Source organism: Castanea sativa, chromosome 1, assembly GCF_040712315.1.
Source record: "Castanea sativa cultivar Marrone di Chiusa Pesio chromosome 1, ASM4071231v1".
NCBI lineage: Eukaryota > Viridiplantae > Streptophyta > Magnoliopsida > Fagales > Fagaceae > Castanea > Castanea sativa.
The window spans coordinates 26,946,337-26,969,307 of record NC_134013.1 but is presented as its reverse complement, the minus strand read 5'-3'; the positions used below and the strand labels follow the sequence as shown (position 1 = coordinate 26,969,307).

The 22,971-nt window shown below is 34.9% G+C and overlaps 1 protein-coding gene across 1 annotated transcript; it reads right to left on the bottom strand.

Moving 5' to 3' along the window:
* Window positions 1-4,149: 4,149 nt before the first annotated feature.
* Window positions 4,150-9,169, bottom strand: LOC142611376 (beta-1,6-galactosyltransferase GALT31A). The gene is made up of 11 exons (XM_075783524.1): window positions 8,787-9,169; window positions 7,226-7,328; window positions 7,090-7,151; window positions 6,778-6,989; window positions 6,623-6,686; window positions 6,450-6,522; window positions 5,469-5,589; window positions 5,287-5,374; window positions 5,061-5,186; window positions 4,875-4,984; window positions 4,150-4,479 (listed from the first exon to the last, which is right to left on the bottom strand). The coding sequence occupies exons 1-11, from the start codon at window positions 8,888-8,890 to the stop codon at window positions 4,331-4,333; spliced, it is 1,212 nt and encodes a 403-aa protein (XP_075639639.1). The 5' UTR covers window positions 8,891-9,169; the 3' UTR covers window positions 4,150-4,330.
* Window positions 9,170-22,971: the final 13,802 nt, after the last annotated feature.

Genomic DNA, 22,971 nt, shown 5'->3' with positions numbered 1-22,971 from the left:
ACGCAAAAACATCGATATTGTCTTTCAGAAATTCCAACAACTCCATCTTCTCCTGGTGCGGCAAGCGTATGCCGACTTGGAAGAACCTCTCTGGATCATCGGCTATCAAAAACTTCTCTAACTCCTCACAATAAGCCTCCTCTCCCCGTCACCACTACGTGTGCATCAAGAACTCGTTAATTGCTATAAGTCTTTAGTGATCAAAGCCGAAGACTCCGCTTCCGTCCGGTGCAACCGGCACTCGATATGCACCGCCCGGCCACCGATCGACCGCCGAGGATCTCTTCAACGTATTCCCCTGCGGGGAACTTGACCTTAACATGTAAGGTGGGTAGAGGAGACCGCTCCTGTGGCGTGCAACACACCGGCGAGGATAGGCCGTATATGGGGAGTACGCGTCAACCACAATGAAATCCACCTCAACCGTTTCGAACCGAGATTGAATGGGTAGGCGAATCGTCCTCTTCGGCACAACGCGCTCTTCCTTCAAAACTTATGAGTGGTGAATCATAAGGAGTGAGATCCCTCTAATCTCAACCTCACTTAAATAAATCGTGGTACATGATACTCCGCACCGCTGCCCCGATCAATCATCACCCTCCTTACATCATAATTCCCTATCCTAAGAGTAACTACAAGAGCATCGTCATGGGGTTGGATAGTCCCCACCTTATCCTCCTCGAAAAATCCCAAGACGGCAAATTCGCGCTTCAACCTCTTCGACCCGAGGATGTGAATCGTCAACACCCCCGGTGGGACCCGAGCCGGTCCCGCGTGCAGCAAAAATAATATTAATTGTTCCTAACGCCGGCCGAGATGAATTGTTCCTCCGATTGTTTGAGCCGGATTGACTGCCCCGCCGATTGGGCCGACACAGTGCCGCTTCGCCTTTCCTTCACCGACAAGCCGCTCCAAGTGGTTCCAAAGGGTCCGACAGCTTCTCGTAGTGTGGCCCACATCCCGATGGCACGGCAAAAGAGGTTCTGATTCCTCTTCGCAGGGTCTCCTGCCATCTTACTAGGCCACTTGAAGAAGGGCTCCTTACGAACTTTCTCCAACAATTGGTGTACTGGTTCTCGGAACACAGTGTTCACGGCCTGAGTTGCTGCCGAGTCGGATCGACCGATGTAATCTCTCCTCGGCTTGTTGTTGTGGTATCTGTCCGACCTGAAATCCCTTCTCTCCTGCAGGATAACCTTCTCCTTACACTTTCCCTGCTGCTGGTCATCCTCTACTCTTTTATACTCGTCAATACGATCCATAAGGCAACGTACACTGCGGACGGGCTTTTTGGTCAAAGACTTTCTCAAGTCGTGATCAATAGGAAGACCTACCTTAAAGGTATTAAGCGCCACCTCATCAAAGTCACCATCTATTTCATTAAACATTTCCCAGTACCGGTCGGAATATGCTTTCAACGTCTCCCATTCCCTCATGGTCATGGATAGCAGCGAGTCCAATGGCTGAGGTACTCTGCTACACGTAATGAACCGCGAAGCGAATGCTCTAGTGAGCTCCCCAAACGAACCTATAGACCCCGATTTAAGGCCGTTGAACCACCTCATAGCAATAGGTCCCAAGCTAGAGGGGAAAACTTTACACATCAGAGTCTCGTTATGAGAGTGCACCGCCATCCTCTGGTTAAAGTGACTCACGTGCTCCACCGCACGGCCCGCCATTGTAGATGGTAAAGGTAGGCCGGGTAAACCTCCTAGGAAGCTTCCTTTCTCAATCCTCCGTGAAAATAGGGATTTGGAGAGTTGGTGCAACGCCCGACTCATAGCGCATCGTTCCCTAAGCCCCTAGAAGGAAGCTTCGCGTCTCTGCGAGGCCGGCCGGTCGTCCTCCTCACAAAGAGGACATTGCGCCGGGGGCGAGCATGACCTTGAGCCGTAACTACCTCCCGACTTCCTCCGAAGAAGGATTAGATGAGGACGGTGAAGACTTACGTCCGGCGCGGCGCAGCCTTTCTTTCAAACGACCAATCCCTTTCTCGCATGGCTTTAGCACCATCCTCGTGGGTGGTGCTACCCCCGCCCCGAGTATGGCTAGCCCCGGGGTATTCCCGTATGGACACTTCCCTCACGATCCCTTCGACGCTCAAGACGCTCGAAATGATCCTCCAGTTGTGATCCATGTGATTCCGCATGGTGAGAACCTAGGCTCGCCATCGTATCCTGCCCTCCTTTTTACTAGATCCCCACGATGACGCCAATTGTAAGTACACAATTGCACCCGGACCCAAATACAATCACGAGCTCAGTGCCCACGAGCCTTAAACAATGAAATTTGTAGAGTGTGGGCTTGAAATCTAGATTAGAAGTATCGAGAACTTGATAACAAAAAGTTACAAACACTTGTAAATAATAAACGATAATTGCAAATAGACCTCCTCGACGCGAGGCGAGGACTACTTCGTATTATTTCTCTTTCTTCTTAAAGGTTACAATTCTTCTTTCTTTCTTTTGTTTCTGACCCCCCTTTCTTTGGCGTTCATCCCCCTTAAATACTTCTTTCCCGATACTTTATCCACTCGTTGCTCCAACCCCTTCCCCTAGATATTTCTTTTCTTAGTGCCTTTGAATAGTGACTTAAGTTTCAATTTACCGTTTAGAGGTCACTTCCCCATTAATGCGTGTGGAGGTAGGTGCAGTTTTTAATGTGGAGGTGGCACTTTTCTTTGGTATTTTTCTAGCACCTGTACCTCGAAGGTTCAGGGTTTCTCCTTTAACCAGCCTTCTTCCTAATATTGCCTTGACCTTCATAGTGAAGCTTCGAGTTCTCCTGGGTCTATCCGAGGAGAAACTTACTCTCGGATGTGTCCTCGGACCCTCAGCGTATGGGCCGATTCGCAGTACTAACGGATTCTTAGCTTAAGAGCAGGTCGGCCCTTCTTGCTACAGCCCAAAGGCCCATATGCCCACTTGGGTCTTTTTACTCCCCACACTAGCCATTAACCTATCACAACCCACTCCTTTTTTCGGGCTTCAAATTGACTGTTAACTAAACATGACACTAAGCACATATATATACAAAGCTAAATAATTACTCCATACAAGGCATATTCCTTAAATCTTTTATGCATTTTGACAAATGAAGATGATTCTAAATTTCTAAAAAAATTGGTCCCCTATGTCTTGTATGCATAGTTGCATGCCAGGGGAATGGTGTTGCTCCAATCCTTATCTTTATTGATGAATTTGCTTAGAAAAGAAATCCAAAGTTTGTACCAAGAAATTGATTAACCAATCCAAATATTTCTGTTAACTTGGTCACAACAATACTGCATATTTTCTTATGAAATCATGTTCTTGTACTTTTAGGGTGTGTTTGTTTGGAGAAATTTTAGAAATGGTGAAAAATTTAAGAGAGAAAAGTGAAGAAACAGCATTTTAAGGCGTTTTTCACTTGTTCCTACTTTTTTTTTTGGGTGCTGCATTCTTGCCTTTCTTTTTTTTCTTTTTTCTTTTTTCTTTTTCTTCTGGGCTGGGCGTGTTATTGCCATTTGATTCTTTTTTTTTTCTACTTCTTTGTTTGTTTGTTTTTGTTTTTGGCGTTTCTTGTACTTTCGGCAGTGGTTTTATTTTTTTTTGGTTGTGCTCATCTTCCTTTGGTTTGTGCTATTTTTTTTTAATAAAAAAATTGAAATGTCCGCACAAAATTTTGTAAATAAAAAAGTATTATTTTTTAATTTTATTTAATGAGAGACATAATTGTAAATTTATACCAACTTCATTTACTTTTCTCTCATTTTTCTTCTCAATCAAACAAATATATTTTCCATCACTCCACTTTTCCATCATTTCAACCAAACACAAATGAAAGAAAACTAAAGGGGAGTTTAGTTTGTGTTTTCAAACAACAATTTTCAGTTTTTAAATATTACACGTATTTCCACACACTTTTTCACCCACACGTATTTCCATAAATGTTTTCAAACAACAATTTTCAGTTTTTAAACACATATACCAAACAAGTCCTAAATCTCTTCTATCATCTCCCCATTTTTTATCCTTCCACTTTTTCACCCCTCCATCCAAATGGACCCTTAAGGTTTTACATGATAGTAAGTTAATTTCATGCTTCAAATATATTACTAAACAATTGCAAATTAGTTTGATTTATGGACTACCGATCAGGAAGTAAAACTTGGACCTAAAGAATTTGCATCATATTTCCTGAATCAAGAATCCATCTGTGCAGTAATCAATTTAATCATATACCAACTGTCCCGAGGCATCGATGGACAAAAATCGGGCAGATGGAGTTGTCATCTAAACCACCCATTTGATCACACATTCACATATTTTACAACCAACCGGGAGATGTTTCAGAAACTGGTGTGCCAGATAGCTTCATCACCCTCCCCACACCGCTGGTGCACCTCCTCCATTCTTTCCACTGATTTGCATATGCCACTGCAGCTCCAGTCAAATGATGCAGCACAAGGATTTCCAGCTTGAGCCTTCCATTCACAATCTGTCAGCAGAAATCTAACATCAACACTAAGGGAAATATTTTGGACTTGTTGAAAGATAAGAGTTCAGTTCATGATTTTGTTAATGGTATCGAACTCTTGAAAGAACTCAACCCATAATTTCTTTTGGGAAAGGCCTATAACTCTTTTGGAACTATGTGCGGCTCAAATGTACCAGAACCTGAAGGAATATAGGTCATATCAAGTGATCTTTTCACCATACGCATGAACTTGTAATGTTGACAATGTTGGGGAGCATAAACTATTGATATTGGCTATTGCCTTGTTACTATATCCGGTAAAATATAGGTTGCAACTATGAGAATATAAAATTTAAACAAGAAACAATGGAGAACATCAAAGAAAGGGACTTCATCTTTTAGAAATTCAAGCTTACCAGGGGGTGTCCCACAGCAGAGGCTCCGATCATCAATGTGCTCAACATCAAGACCGATAAACCAGGAACCCAAAGAGACATCTTCATTTGCATATTTATGAAGTACTTGCCTATAGCAGGGAAAAAACATTAATTAACAGTTAGGTCATATAACAAGTATAGAATGATTTTATTTCAGTAACTTACCTATTCACAGAAATATATGTGGCCAAATCTTTGGAGATCACATAGATTTGCCCTGTTGCATGCCTAAAGTACTTATTTCCCTCCTCACCAAATTTCCAGTACTCTGGTTCGTGATATTTGACCCCTCTGCATTTAGTAGCCAAAGGTATGTCTGATGAATGACATCCATAGATGAAGATTGCTAAGAACTCAAAAAACATATTAAAAAAAAGGGGGGACAGCTTACTTCTGTGACAGGACAGGTCCAGACTTCATACAACCCAAATAAACCCGTGGTTTTGATCTATGGCGGGCCAAGGTAGAACCAACCATACCTGTTCAATGTTGAAAAACATCAATTCAATGCCCCCAATATTGCACCTTTTTTTTAAGGTAGAAACACTTATATTAGACTGCAGACACACTAACCAAGATTTATGTGAACATCATCATCAACTTTTATATAGAAGTCAGCATCCCACTTAGCAACAGCTGTTGAAAAGTATACTTGAGTTTTTGTTGACAGTTCATGATACCCTTCTATGTGATTCTGCCAAATTCAGAAGTAAAACTGCATAAGCTCAGAGAAGAAATTTTAATCAAAGGATTTACTCTAAACACTATGTAAAGCTAATCGGATATTTCAAAAGTTAGTTCCTTGAGTCCTGATTTATTCTGGAACGTTAATTAGCTGGCTTAACTAGATTTAACTGAAGTTACATGTAAAAGAATAGTTAAGTTCCTGTTTACAGCCCAGACTTCTGATATTTGATGGCTTAGTGAAACATTATGGGCAAGGTTTCCACCTGATATGTTAAAATATTGCATTCAAAATTATAAATGCCAATTCAAACAATAAGGCAAGGAATCCTGAATCCATCATCATAAAAAAAATACACAACTTAAACATCCAATTTAAATAATATCTATTGAATCGCCATAGTCAATCTGATGCACCATGCATATTTTATCTTTACCTGAGTTGTGAGATATATATCTTAGTATTGAGTTTCAATTTTTTTTTTTAAATAAAAAATAAAAATACTAGTCATTATAATTTTGATATTGAAATAATAATATACCTCATTAGTCTTATTGTACTCACATAAGTATTCACGACATTAAAGTTTTGGAACTAAGATTTTGTTGTTGTACTTACACTAGCATTCAATTTTTTCTTGTGTATATTATTGTGCAATTATGCTATAATTTTTGCACCAACGTTTTCAAATTGATTGTCTCAATTTCAATATATTTTGCAGCAATTATATTACAATTTTTAATCAAACAACCAGCTCAATGACTGACCCACTAGTAGAATCAGTGACCTACTGACGTCAGCCAAATCATTTTCCCCTGATTTAATAATAACTAGAGATCATGGTCAACTTGGTCCAAACAGTACCATACCAGTCGTAAGAAATCCTTATGTTGCTCGTCTTCTGCATCAACAGCGCGATCCAATACACCACCTGGAGTTGCACTAATGACCAAAAATTTAAACCACTATATTTTGTCAAAATTAATAGATTGAAGCAAGCAACTGTGGTATGCAAATTTCTGGGAAGTTCAAGTAAACTCACCTGTGTCCTATAACAAACCGCATTATAATTCCCTTCTCTTTTTCCAACTTCCTTAATTCTTCACCTGAATTGGGGAAAAATGTTAGCAATGAGTTTATTTCAACTTCTACTTAATGTCAACTTTAAGAAGAAAGCTATTAAGTTTAGGACTGAACCTTGAGGCATCCATGTCTCTCTAATTGAATCCCTCCGCTTTCTGCTGCTGAATGCAGTAATGATTCCCATAACAAAGAATACCTTTGGGCGATCCTTGAATTGCTCACTTCCTGATTTTGTAACCACTGGAGATCCCACATCATCATTAACTTTGGCAGCTCTAGCTGCAGCTAGCTGCATCTCTAACGAGGAGATTGTTTTGTCTAATGTCCTGAAAGCATTGTGACAATAATGTGTCATTTAAACAATTACATGATATAGAAGGGTGCACAATTCTTTAAAACAGTACTGAGCAGGATATAGAAAGTTACATGATCACATCATGTGTTTGTGAAACTTGAGAAAGGATGTCCCCCGTCCGAACAATCAAATCCTGTAATAATTCGAAGAATATTATTTGTTAATAAAGGCAGTGGAGCCTATGATAACAATATTCTTGAGACTTGCCTTCTTCTCACAGTCATCAATGGGATTAAGAGCTCTTGATTTATGTTTCTCCACTGATGAAGCCTCCTCATCCAGTTTATCTGGATCAGGAAAAGCCCAAAACCTGTAAATGTAAAAGCAATTCATTAATGGATGTTCACAAGAATAACAAAAATTTGGAAAAGAATCTACCTTCACCTACAAGTCTAGGTTTAATCACATTCACGATGAAGACAAATAGATCAGCATATAAAGGAAATGCAGAGATCTTAATGTCTTATCTAGTATGATAGAGGATCTCTTTGACCTCAATATATGAAAATTTATTAAAACTAAAATATGCATGCTATTAGCACTTTGAAACACTTAAAAATCTTGACAAATCTGCAAAAATACAAAGTAAGTCATATGATGCAAGAGTCAAATCGCATGATGCCATATTATCATGTTTGGTGCCTTGGTTGTCAGCTACTGACAGGGGATCAAATGATGGTTATTTCCACTTACAAATCATGTGGATTGATGAAGCACTATTAAGGAATAGCAAATACACAAAAAAAAAAAATTATACATACATATATATACACACACTTGGTTCGTTGGAAAGGAAACTACTCTGTAGCTATCTCATTCATGGATTGTAGACTGATTTTCAGCCCAATATTCAAACTGAATAAATGTGCGCCATTGGGTTATACTCCTCTTTTTTTTGTAAGTAATTGGGCTTTAGTTACACACCATTTGTCTTTCGTATAACCAATGTTTGGCTTGGATATTATGGTAATGATTCTTTACAGACGTGAGAAGATGGCAGCTTAAACTTAAACAGAAGTCATACTTCCTATATTTTTGATACCTGCCATCAGTCCATCCTAATTATCAGCTTTTGACAAATTCTCAAGTTCATTGCAATCAATCATGATCAAAATTTCAGTAATATGACTAACTGATGTTTTGCATATTAGCTGCTCTTAGATTTGAGAGCAATCAGCAAGCTCCAAAAAATCAACTTAACTACAAAAACCAACTTCTAAACTAATGCAGCAACGTATTAGGGAAAACATAAGGACAATTTAAGTATTTAACTAAGCTCGCCATTCTCCAAAGCTAAGCAACATCAAGTTTACACCTTGCTTTACTGAAGTGCCAAGAGATCATAACACTCAATAATTGAGTATAACAATTTATGCATCTTTGTAAAAACAGCCCCCACCAACCCAACAATAACTTAGACACAGAATTAGAAAGATTCTAGAATAGCACAAGTCTCGAGCTTGAACCAGAAATCCAAATGCAAAGACCCTTATTAAATCCAGAAACGAAAGGATCAAATCTATTCATAAAGACAACACTTTTCATATTTGTTCTGCATCATAACCTCTGAAATTCTTTAATATAAGCAAAAAGAAACAGAAGGGGCATAAAAAAGAAGACCCGTTTGCAGAAAAGATCAACACAGTGAAAGCTTCCAGCCCATTAGAAAGAGCAGCAAATCTAAAAGTTGAGCACTTCAATACAAGATCTTACTCTTTTTCTGAGAGAGAGAGAGAGAGAGAGAGAGAGAGAGAGAGAGATAGAGAACCTGTTGATAACAAGAACACCCAAGAAGAAGCTGGCAATGCAGAAGAGTGAAACCCATCTGGTGGAGACCCCATTGCCAGCTTTGTGAGGTCTGCTGAGACCCATTCTGCAATCTTCAAAAGCTTGACCTTGATAAGGAAGCTTCCTCTTGAAGCTTTTGTGCGAGCGTTACAAAGGGAAAGCAAAGGACCCCATAAGAGAAGAAACATAAAACTACTACCAAAACCGAAAAAACGATGATGTTCCAAATTTAAACATGTAGATCCTCCTAGGCAAAATGAAAAAATGGAGATAGATTTTTGCTTTTGCTTTCTCAACCCAACTCAAAAGTCACCTGGGGAATGAACTTCACTTGTGTAAATTATAAGTATTAACGTTGTGTTTGGAATTTTTTTTTTTTAATTTATTTAATGAAAATGTTGTGTTTGATTGTATTGTCACGGGGAAATGTTTAAAAAACATACGGAAATCCTTTAACAGTTACAGAAGTCACGACAACCTCAACTACCAATAATACCCCTTTATGTTCAAGCAATCACAATGTTTTTCTACCTGACATCTCTGCTATTCTTTCATTTTTCATATTTTACCTTTTTATCAGAGTGACCAGCTTTTCTCCATCCAATCATTTTCACAATTTTTCCTGTTACAGTTTTTTTTTAAATAAAAAAGTGACCTTTAATTTGGATTGATCTACTTCACGTCACTTGACAGTAATAAATAATACTACATATTATAATTTTTTTTTATTATAATTAAGATAAAGTAAATAGTCACATTTTTATTAACGCAAACTATAAGTTCATAATATGTAAATTCAAACATTGCAAAAAATGTTGGTGAAAAAATTTATATACTCCTCTACGGCTCTACTTACCTTGGTTAGATCATATTATCTTTGTTCTTTTTTTTTTCTTTCTTTTTACAATCTGTTTATAGTCTTTAAATTTTTCTGTGCCGGATCAGAAAACAACTTCCCATTAACTGGTGTACCACAATCAGTGGAAGTACAGTTTCATTTGCTGTAATTTCTGGATTTCTACTTTAGATAAAGAAAAATAGTTTTCTTACAATAAGTTTAACTCTTTTAAGTATACAATTTTCTTTATATAATTACAAACATAATATAATTGATGCATAATAAAAATGATATTTACAGTAAGACTTCCGTGAACTACCTTAATTACAATTTACCATTATAATATAAACATTGTTTAGTTGTTAAAAACAGTGCTCATTTTTGTAAAATGAAAACAAAAGCAAAATTTCTTATATTAAAAGTTTCTTTCACCAAGTTGTATTCTTTCTCTCTATACCATTTGTAAAAATTTCTTCTTACTTATTACACAACGAAAATGAAATTTCCTGATGTTATTAAGTGCCCCATCAAAATCATTATTAATGGTTGATCCAACATTGTCAGGTGCTCAAATTGATTTTAATAGGCCCCAAACTGTCTCTTACACCCTTTGATGTTATTGTAACTTATTTTTTTGGGTATGAAAAATGAGGAAACAACGATTCAAAGTTATGATGATAGGTGGTGAAATTTAAATTGAACCATCTTCCAAAATATTGTGAGTAACTTCCTTGGAATAGTTCTAAAGTAGAATTTTGATTGTCTTTGTAAAAATTGCTTGTTTCAACTTTTTTATTTTTAATTGGTATATCTATATCATATATGACTCATATAATATGAGGACATTTTGCTATAATATGCCAAATTGATAGAATATACCATCATTTATGACATTTTGATTGTGCGTTGAAAGAACGTTTCCAACTTCCTGTATAGTGATGTTTTTGCTCATCCTGATCATCTACCATCTAATTAATTATAAGAAATGTAATACTTTTATTTTGATAACATAACCACCAATTTTTTGTAAAAAAAATATAGCATTCGATGACATCATATACACATTAAACAAATTTAACCTCGTTGACCCAGGCGTGTACAAGGAGGACGTGGCAATCAAAGGCCATTTTAATATGTTAAATCTTAGGGGCTCGATGTGCCAAAGATACACGCAATATTCGTAAATTTAATACAAAATCAAAATCTTGCTCTAATCTCCTAGCTCACTGTTAATTCATATTTTAATATTGCGTTGAACTGCACTACCCTTTCACATCCTGAGAATATAAAATTTAAATTGCTGTTCTCATCTTTTTTTTCTTTTTTCTTTTTTTGAGAATCAGCGATCACTCGTGATATTAAATTATTGTAAGCTATTTTGCCTAAATTGTTCTAGAAAATGTAAAATAAATGGATCAAGTTTTAATGTCGAACTATCATTACATATATACATATTAGAGAAATGATAATAGTTGTGATTTGCCAAGAGTATTGTACTTTAGAAATTCTTTGTTTTTTTAAGTATTGTAATTTAATATATATTAGCATTATGCATGTGCGATACACAGTTTAATCAAAATTTATATGTAAATAATTTTTTTTATTAATTTACTTAAAATAAATAATAAAAATAAATGGATATTTTACTTTTAAGTTACATAATAAATGAATGTTGTGTGAAACAAAGGTATCATAAAATGCATATATATATATATATATAATGATTTTCAATAATATATTGAACTTTAAGGCTCAATTAATTACATATATTTAAATGGAAAATTCTTGAATTTAATAGTTAAAAACTATCTAAGACAATAATTGAAATCATGTTTAAGTGAATTCAATAATTAAGAACAATCTAAATTATTAAACATTTAAAAATTTGAAGTAGAGAGAGACTCATATGAGAATTTAATTATTGCCCTTGAAAGCGTGGAAGAAAGCACTGAAACTTGAGTAAGTTTCACTCTATCAAATTTAAGTCTAAACTTAAAGTTTAAGTCTTGTGTGTTGCATACTACATGTGTGTGTATATGCATGAAAAATTATCTGAATTTAACATTTATTGTAAAAAAGAGGTGGTGTAGTTTTACTCCTGTCTAGCTAATTCTTGTTATAATCCATTTGTGTAGTGTGTGTGTATACATGAAAAATTATATAAATTTAACATTTATTGTAGAAAATAGTTTTTTTTTGTAGGGAGAGAGAGAAACCCTTCTTTTGGAAAGAAAAAAAAATTAGCGTATAATAAATAATAGCTAAGATATTAATCTTTAGAAGTGGTATCTCATATGGATTAGTATTTCAATTGTGAATTTTGGTAGTTAGAAATTAGTGCACAGTAGTTAATAATTAGAAAATTACTTTAAATTTTTTCTAAACCAATCCCTTAAAAAAGTGTTAGTGGAGTTTAAATCACATTAATAAATTATCTCTCTATTCAATTTTTTTTAAATTATGTTAATAAAAAGTTACTGATAAAAGTATTATTAGTAAACATTTCTTAAGCTTATCCATTTAGCTTTGTTGCCAAATTTATATAAACTCTTTTATTTTATTTTATTTCTTTTTTTTCCGAAAAATATAACACAACTAAAAATCTATAAAGAACAATTTACATTCAATATAAAGAATATAATCAAACTTATTCATAATTTAAAATTAAGAAATTAACACAAATTATAAATTAAGATATAAATTTATTATATATAGATAGGTTTTTTTTTTGAGAAGAAAAAGAAGGTGTTTACTTTAAACTCAAATACTTATTACCTAATTTACAATTTTTTTTAACTTTATGCAAAAACATTTTTGGTAAATTGGTATGAACAATAATTATCTAAAAAAAAAGTCACGTGTGAAGAGAAAGATTTTACTGTTGAATACGTTGCTGTTTTTTTTTATGAGTATTATGTTTTTTTTTTACACAAAGTAATATAATTTATTTAAAAAAAGGAATAGATGAAGATTGTTACTGTTTTTTTTTTTTTTACAAGTAGTAATATAATTTAAATAAAAAAATGATTAGATGAAGAGTTTGAATTGTAATCAAATTAAATTTTGTTATCAACTTATAAATTATAATAATAAAAAGATTAAATGAAGAGTTTTGATTGTAATCAAATTAAGATTTTTATCAATTTAGAAATTATAGGAGAATAAGATAAGTACAAAAAAATGATATTTATTTTTAAAAAAATTCTGCAATTTAGTACAGCCACTTTACGAAACTACGGCTTCTAAATCCAACTTTTATTATATAATATATGATTTCAATCTGAGAGGTCATTGGTTAATAAAAATGTTTTAAAATACGAATGCAATTTTTTTTTTTTTGATAGGAAATACTAAAAACTTTACTAAACTAAGAGATATTGATTACATCGATTAGAATAGCTTGGCGGAAATCAGGGTCCTCTTCTAACCAAACTAAAAAATCATCTATGCCTAAAACATATTTAGCTAATAAATGAGCCGGCTTATTTCCTTGTTGCCGCACATGAGAAAAATCAACTTGTCTAAATTCCAGAGCAACTAAAATAGAGCTATAAATGATGGCAGCCACCAGTGATGGAGGGGGAGAAAGCTCCTTCAATGCATTGATCACCAAAAGGGAATCAGCTTCAATAATAAAGTCTTGGATAAGAAGGTCTTTCGCAAATTGCATACCTATTTCCACTGCCTTTGCTTCAATTTCTACTGCTCCGATAGGGGCCCAAAGCTTCTTACTAAGAGCGCCAATAGTGTTGCCTAACTCATCTCAGATCAAGACACCCACACTAGTAGCTTTATGTTCGACAAAGACAACCCCATCAATGTTGATTTTGAGTAAGTTCCTCGGTGGTGGCTTCCAGACCTCACGTTGACTTGGCTGAACTACCTGACTGTGCACAGGCTCCTTAACAGAATCCTGGTACTCGGCAAGATAGTCCAAAGCATCAGACCCGATCCTCAGAGCATTCTTCTTCACTCCTCCAGTCCGAAACTCATTTCTGCTTGACCATAGAGACCATGCCACCATAACCATCTTCTCAATCTGTTCTTCATCCCATTCGGCTTCAACCACTCCATACCATACCATATCCATGAAAGAATGAAAGCAAAGGCCTGTCTGCATATGAAATATCTTCAAGTTGTTCCACACATCCCAAGCCCTGTTACAATCTGATGATGCCGAAAATATCACCAGTGAGTTGCAAGCTCTTCAAACGAAAGCAACACCTGCAAAAAGAAAATAAACGACCTAGGAGAGAGCACCGGTGTGGTGCCGGCCAAAAACCCTCCGAAGGTCAAGTTAGAATCTTGTTTCTTTAACCCTAGAGTGCCAGAGTCAAGAATATTGTGCGTACCTTCATATTTAGGGTTTCTGAGGTATTTATATTGAGTGGAATTACATTTCTTTTAGGATACAACTTCCTTCTCAAGCTTATTTCCATATAGGAGTCTTCTCAGACGTGTGTCACAAGAAGTCCAAGTGTGCACGTTTACGTGGAGATAAAGCAAAAACCCATTTAGAACATATCAAACGACGTGCAACCCGAAATCTGCAATTAATTCATACATGACGGATACTCAGCAAAATCTAACTGTCATAGTCGTATCACCTACGATATCGATCCGTCTTCATCATCTCTGTCCATTCAAGTTTTATGGGGATACCTCTCCTATTTTTATCTCCATCACAATCCTAGAACAAATGAATTGAAGTCTCCTTACTCGAGTTACAAAATTCACAACATCCATTAGCCAACACCTTTCGCCGCACTAAATTTTGTGGGAAGGGAATCTTTGTAGGCTCTCCATACGAAATGGCGAACCTTGTGAGGGATGTTAAGCTGCCACATTTGCTTCCAAAATCGCCTCATCCTACTGTCATCAGAGGTAGTCCCACCTGAGCCATCAGAAGCAAGTTCCACTGCCACTTTATAAGCACTTCTAACAGTGAATTTGCCATTGTTTGTAGGAGCCCAAGTCTACTTGTCTTCAGGAAGTTTAGAACTCAAAGCAATGCCGCAAATCTCATCAGCCTCATGTGGAAGAAAAATACTTTGGATCAAGTCAGCTTTCCAAGTCCCATGAATTGGATCAATTAATTCAGACACTCAAGCCTCCAAGGGAAGACCAGTCGGGGGAGACATTACTTTATAAGCAGAGGGGTTAAGAGTCCACTTATCCAACCATATCCGAATGCTTCTACCATTGCCTACCTGCCATCTCGTACCTTTATTGACAATACTCTGTCCTGCCATAATACTCCGCCATGCATAAGATGGGTTTGAACCCAAACGAGCATGAAAAAAATCGCTCATTGGAAAATACTTTGCCTTCAAAACTTGGTAGAATAGTGAATCACCACCTACTTGTAATCTCCACCCCTGCTTAGCTAATAAGGCCAGATTAAATTGTTTTAGTTGTATAAACCCCAACCCCCCTTGATCTTTAGGAGTGCAAAGTTTATCCCAACTAATCCAAGCCATCTTCCTTTCATTTCTTTGTTGACCCCACCAGAAATTCCTCATAAGGCTAGTCATCTCATCACAAAGTGTATCCGGAATCTTAAAACAACTCATAGCATACGTAGGAATTGCCTAGGCCACAGCTTTAATCATAACCTCCTCACCTGCTTTTGAGAGTAATTTTTCCTTCCAGCCTGGCAATTTCTTAGCCAACTTCTCTTTGATTCCCTTAAAGGAGTTCTTTCTATTCTTCCCCACAAGAGATGGTAGACCCAAATATTTTTCATGTTGCTTGATAACTTGAGCTCCAAATCTGGTCTTGATCTCTTGTTGAATATCCATATCTGTATTACTATTGAAAAAGAGTGAAGTCTTTGCCCTATTTAATTGTTGCCCCAATGCATCTTCATAGACTTTCAGAACTCTCTGAAGGGACTCACATTCAGCAATGGAAGCTTTACAAAAGATAAGACTATCATCTGCAAAAAATAGGTGGGAAAGACTAAGCCCATTCCTGTAGACAGAAATACCCTCCATAGACCCATCATTAACAGCTTTCTTTAATTAAAGCAGATAAACCCTCAGCACAAAGAAGGAAGAGATAGGGTGAAAGAGGGTCACCTTGTTTAAGACCCTGAGTAGGAACAATATGGCCTTTTGACTTACCATTAATTCTGATGGAATAGGTCACAGATGAGACACACTGCATCATAAGGTTCCTCCATCTAGGGTGGAAACCCAATTTCTCCATAATTTTCTCCAAGCACAACCACTCCACCCTTTTATAAGCTTTGCTTATATCCAACTTCAAAGCCATCTCTCCTCTACTTCCAGTTTTCCCTTGGCAAATGTGATGCATTGTTTCAAAGGCAACTAGAATATTATCAGTGATGAGCCTTCCATTAACAAAGGCACTTTGAGTGTCACTAATAATTGCTGGGAGGACTTTCTTCAACCTGTTAGCAAGAGTCTTAGTAACCATTTTATATACCACATTGCATAAAATAATCGGTCTAAATTCTGTGACTTTCTGAGGTTTAGTAATTTTATGAACTAAAACAATCTGAGTATCATTGAAATGAGGAGGAATAATGCCACAATTAAGAAAATCAAGAACAGATTTAGTGACTACATTACCCACAGTAGGCCAAAAATATTGATAGAATAGGAGAGGCATACCATCAGGTCCGGTGCCTTAAGTGGATACATCTGGTTCATGGCTTTGAATACCTCATTAGGCTGAAACTCCTTAGTCAATTGCTAATTCATATGCTGAGTCACCTTCAGTTGGACTTTATTATTATTTTTTTTTTTGAGGTGTGCAACTTTATTTATTTATTTTTATATTTATTGAACCATAATGGTAACTAATTTAACCATGATTTTTATCACGTTAACAGGAACAACCATAACGACATTGTTTGTCTCTAGCTCCAGCTGATTACATTTAAAAAAGAAATACATAAATAAAAGGACGGTGGTGTTAATGGGATCATCTAGACATTTACTGACAACACCAGTACAAATTATTCGGGGGAAAAAAAAACAGTACAAATTAAAAAACTTGAACTAGTCACAAAAAGTATAGACAGCACAACAAAAACTATAGCATAAGTTTCTCTACCAAATTAGCATCATATAACAATCTAAGAAAAATGATTCTCAAAAAAGAAAAATATCTAAGAAAAATAGGAAGGAAAAACTATAGCATAAGTTTCTCTACCAAATTAGTATCACATAACTATCTAAGAAAAATGATTCTCAAAAAAAAAAAAAAAAAAACTATCGAAGAAAAATAGGAAGGATATTGAGATATTTAAGAACAAAATTTATTCCTGTTTTTGTATTTTGTTTAAACATAAGAAAATGATTCATTTATTGATTCAAATTAATTTTTACAAATATGAAGTTATATAAATTACTACATTATTTAAAATTTTACAATAGCAAGAAAATAAAATATTTACCATGAAATGGATTAAATGGAGAAAGCTTAAAATAGAGTAAATCATCTTCTATTTTTACCATGATGAAAGGAATTGATATTTGTATTAACATTTACTATGGATATAAATTAAAACAGAGAAAGAAATGTAAGATATTTTTTACTTTCTGACAAGGCTTAATCACAATTCTTGATTTGATCTATCTCCTAGCATCTACAATATAAAGTGTAATTATGGTGAATTGTATTAGTTAGCACATTGACCTTTTCTTTACTAAAGTGAATTTATTTTAGCTGTCCCACTTCTTCTTTTTTGGTATACTTTTGTGCAAACTGCAAAGTCATGTTTTGATTTGCTATCCCCCTTTGAAAAAAATGTTTTGATGTGCTTATGCTTAACTACTACGTTTAATAAATATTTAATTTTGATTTAAACGAGAGAGAGAGAGTGTGTGTGTTATGTTCTACAGTGAAGTTAGTGAAACGAGGGCAGTTTAGTCCAAAAGAGCAGGACTAGGTGTACTTATATTGCAATGCAAGATACATTGTTATTATTATTATTAATGTAATGCAATGTTAGCAGTAATCTATGCAAATTATAATCATTTACAAAAAACAAAAAAAATAGAAGAGCTTTTGAGCTTGCTTGAAGTTAGTAAAAAGATGTAGTTTGGTCCCAAAAAAGTAGTAGGAGGATTATTATTGAGATTAAAATTTATAAAGATGTAGTATAAAACCCAAATTTTATCCTTCTAATCTCAACATGCTACATTATTGTATTACATATTAAATAAGAGATTAAATTCTATAAGAATGTCTAAAAATAATCTTTTACCCTTTCAATTCTAACATGTTATGTCATCTTATCACATATTTAAGAATAAACACAATCACACATAATCAATTCCAATACTTATATATAAATCCAATCAAATTGGGAGTTTATTGAAATGTGGTGTGGTAAGATGTATTGAATTTAAAACAAAATACTGATGTGACAATCTCTTATTAGATGGTGTAAAATATAGGTTTTACACCTCATCCTTACCAGATTTTGACTTATTAAATAAGAGGCACAACTAGAGTTAATTAATTCTAAATACTTATTTGAAAATCTAACTTAAATGTGAGTTTATTGATATATTATTAATTTATTATGTGTGGTAGGATTTATTGATTTTTAAATAAAAAAGCTGATGCGGTAATCTCTTATTAGATGATATAAAACATGAGTTTTATACACCATCTTTACTAAATTAATACTCTATATTATAAAAAATGAAATAGTTTGGTAAAAATATGTATGAAAACTCTTTGTTTTACATAACTTAATACGAGATTGTTACATCAACTTTTTACTTAAAACTCAATACATTCTACTATACATAATAACGTCTCAATAATCTTATAATTAAATTAGAATTTTAAATGGCCATTTGAATTGGTTATGTGTAGCGGGTTCCAGTTAGTTCAACTGATAAAATCTCTGATAATTGAATAAAATTTACATAAAAAACTGATTGATGTCTTGATCTGATGACAAAGAGCGCTCATCAAAAGCGAACACCATACATTGAAACTTAAAAAAAAAAAAAAAAAATCAGTTACGGGTAATTATATATATTCTCTAATATGTGGTAATATAATAATATAATATATTAAAATTGAAGGCAAATCCCAAAGTTGAAAAAAAGGAGAAAAGTAGAGGATAGTATGGTCCTCTGGTGTCCAGTACAGGGTGTCAAATCAAAATCAAAATCAAATGGCGGTGCTCTGTAGACCAGACAAGACGACGTGATGAAATTGAGAGTCCTGGAAATATTCTTGTACGTTACAGGAACAACTAGCAAGAATTTCTCACGGATCCTTTTCTTTTTCTTTTTAGTTTTTTCCATACCCAATTGCCATGTCTTTCTCACTGGTCCCCACTCACTCTCTCTTCTCTTTACTCACTACTTTCCTTTATCTTTCTTTAAAATTCAAATTTTTGTCAATTGGAGCGGGCTCCCTTTTCTCTTTACCGATGGTAATTTACTATTAATAATAGAATTTTCGATCTGATTTTTAACTTTGTGTATATTAAAATACCATTACATTCTTCTAAAAAAAAATACCATTACATAAATTCTTAAACTCTTTAAAATAATTTTAAATTAAAAAATACAAACTAGTTAAAAGAGTAATTTATTTTTCTTAAATTTTAGATTTTTTTTTCTCCATCCAGCTTAAAACTTAAAACATTATTTTTTATCTCATTTGTTAACATTATTTCCCGTTACTTTATCTTTAAAAAAACAAAATACACAAGATTCTTTATATATCACTTTTAAACAGTATAACACTAAACCAAAAAAATAAATAAATAAAAAAGAAAATTATTGCATGTACAAAGCACATATGATGAATCTAGTAAGTAATAACTTTTTATTTTTTTTCAAATTATCCAAAAAATAATAGTGCTTTAAAAAATGGTTTAATTATACATTTAGACCGACCTGGCAAATGGGTTGAGTTAGGTTGGGTTAATTAAGTTCTGGGTTAGATTGAGTTTGAGTTATAATTGAGTAGGTATGACAAAAATGCCCAACCCCACACAAATTTTCCCAACCTTGAAAAAAAAGGTGACAAGGTGGAAACAAGTTTTGCTCATCCCATCTCGCCTTATCCTGTTCTGAATGCTTATAAGTATATAATTTAATCATATATATATATATATATATATATCTTAGTTATAATTTATTTATCTTTACATAAATTCCATTATCATTTTTCAAAACATTTGTCTCTCATTTTCTCTTAGTACTTTTGCAATTCCCATTTTTCCTTTATATTCATATTTATCTCGTTACTCTTATTAAGATTAATAAAACATATCCTACTTGCTCAAAACTCAACTTGCCTCTCGCACGAGTTTCTCCTACCTTGAAGAGGAGAGGAAATTGGGCACCAATTGCCATCACTCAAAAAGGGCCATCTTAAAAGATTTGGAAGCGGCTCGACTCATATTTTTCACATGCAAATAACATTAAATAACAATAATAAATATGATAATTTTTTTTTTCCTTTCAAGTTTACATAATTCAAAGTTCACCAATTATATTATCATTGAAAAAAAATGAAAGAAAAAAACTAAATGACGTGAAGCGATTTTTATTTTTATTTAAAAAAAAAAAACGAAATCTCATCACACTAAAAAAGGATCTGATTTAAATAAATAACCTCAAAAAAATGAGTTATCCCGATCGATCCAACTTGAAAATTAAACCGGTTAGGTCAAATTATTTTTTACCCTGGATGAAAAAATCCCAGGTTGGGTTGGGTCCAATAATGTGAAAACTTTGTGCCAAACCTATTGCTGGTGAAGCTAAAGCCGATATTCTCGCAGTTCACTTAGCCTGGTCTCTTGGGTTAATGTCATTTTGAAAGGGAGACTTTAACAATCACATCTACCAAGCTCAAGTTCAACCCTACTCAAGCGTACTGGAAAAGTGCCACTATCTATCACTGTAGAAATTCATAAAAGGCTCCTTTTCTTTAACTCATGGAGTAAGATAGATTTTTTTAAATTTATTATTGTGTTTCAAGAAGAGCTAGATGGATTTAATTCGCTATTCTGTATTATTTTCTTTATTATGTGTTAATGAAAAGTTTTATTCAGCAAAAAAGAGAGAAAAGAAACATGGGCCGCTAATAAAATTCCAAGACAGGCTAATTTTTGTTGCCAATATTTAGCCAGTTGACCTTGAACAATAGCTTCGTTGGCCCAATTGATGTGAGCTTGAATTGTTCACCTTGGACTTCTTCAATAAGTCTACTTGGGCTATTCAATTTGGAACGCCTTGAGCTCAACTTGTAATTTACGGCACAAAATTGGGCTGAACTTGAAACCTATGCCATAGGCCTTATGGGCTTTGCTGCATATAATTCAAATTTCAAAGGCTCCTATATTCCAACACAGTCTTCATTTTTTGGAAAATCCCCTGCATAATCGCTATTCACACTTCATATACACTCAGGAGAATACAAATCCACTTTATATCACTTTTTATATTTTATTTTATACTCTACCAATTACAAATTACTATGTATAATATATTCTTTTTAACTCCTATTATAAAATAAGTGAGTTTGGATTACACTAAAAATTGTTTGCGTTTGGCGTTTTCAATAGTGGGACCCACGGCTACAGTGCAATCCAAGATAAACACAGCCAACTTCAGAAAAAACGCAAAAACATTTGGCTAAACACACCATTTTAATAAAACTGGGCATGCGTGTACTGTTCATGACCCATAACTCTTGAAGAAACGCGTTGCCACAATGTTTTGAACGATGTGTTTTGTTTTAAAAACCTGGGGTGTTTTACACTCATCATGACCCACGAGAAACAACACAAACAGCAAAGGAGATTTCTCACAAAACAGCGCGTTGGATTCTCGTCTACGCCAATGGCTAATTTCTCAGAACGATGTTCTTCTTTCTCTCAACTGCTGTGCCAGAGATGTCTTCAATGAGCTTCAATGCTCTGTTCTCTTCCTCTTCAATGAATGCACCTACCCACCATCAAAACAAAGGAAACATGGTAATACCATTAAGTGGAACAAACGAACCTGATCCCCTCTGTTCTTCCTTCACTTGAGCTCACCTTCTCTCAACTTGGGACGTTGTTGCCGCCATTATGGGTGAGAGACGCTACATTTATCTGTAAGTTATGTCTAACTTCTCATACTCTCTAATGTGTTGGTGTTCTACATTTATCTATAAGTTGTGTTCAGCATTTAAAGATTAATTGTGTTCAACTTTTTTGTGTGGTTTTTGTATTTTTCGTGAAATTAATCTGTGGGTTTCTCTCTCGTTCTTGTAATTTTGTGTTTCTCTTTCTGCCCATGTTTGTATTTGGACTGTGTGAGTTTAATTTGCATTTTTCATGTGGGCATGTAATCGATTATGATACGCATACGAACTGTTTGTTGAAATGTCTCAATGAATATAGAATTTCGTTGTAGCAAAAATGGTTGAGGGGAAATCGAAGTACACTGGTTATGATGTGAGAACTGAGTGGAAAGATCCAATGGAACTAAAAACTTTTTGTGATTTGTGTGTTGCCCAAGTCCTAGAAGGTAAGAGGAATGAAGGATTTTTTAGAAAGGAAGGGGTTGATGCAGTGATTAAGCAGTTGAGTGAAATGGGCAAAGTGGTGTCTCACCTGTAGTTTAAAAACAAATGGGATCATCTGAGAAAATCTTGGAAGGTATGGAAGCAGCTTTTGGAGTATGAGACTGGGTTGGGTTATGATCCTGACACTGGGAGGATTGAGGCCACTGATGAGTGGTGGAATCGAAAGCTTAAGGTTAGTTGACTTTACATAATTGTGATAACCTCAAATGTCTAAAACTATATTGTGCCATAACTATTAGTTGTACACATGTAGGCATGTCCCCAGGCATCAACCATTTGTAGGAAAGGTTTGCCGAATATTGCTTCCATGGAAATCATATTTGAAGGCATGGTTGCAACGGGAAAAATGCATGGATCCCAAGTGGTCAAATACCAAAGGAAAGCACTGAAGGGTCTGGGGACTCCACTAATAGCAAAAAATTTGTTGACCCCCAATGTCTGCCATCTGTGAATGTTGACCCAATGGAGGTTGAAGGCCTATCATTGTCAAGGATAGGACTGACAATGAATAAGGGAAAAGGTTTGGCAAGCAGCGTCCACCTTTTCAGGGGAATTCACAACAAACCAAGAAAAAAACGTTCAATTATGCAAGAGGCTAGGCAGTGTAAGTACTCGTACACCATTTACTTCACAACAGCTGCTAAGGTTCAAGCAGTTATGGACATGGTGTTCAGTCTTCCTGAGGTGCAATCGGGTGATCCCTTTCATATGTTCAGCTCCTACTTCTTCATGGGAAACCAAGAGG

Bases quoted from the DNA above. Each gene is read 5' to 3' on its own strand.
- LOC142611376 (XM_075783524.1), bottom strand. From the start codon at position 8,890: ATGGGTCTCAGCAGACCTCACAAAGCTGGCAATGGGGTCTCCACCAGA. The intron at 6,990-7,089 runs GTAACTTTCTAT...CAATGCTTTCAG, and splicing joins CAAACACATGATGTGATCAT to GACATTAGACAAAACAATCT. The intron at 6,687-6,777 runs GTTCAGTCCTAA...TCCCCAATTCAG, and splicing joins AGAGACATGGATGCCTCAAG to GTGAAGAATTAAGGAAGTTG.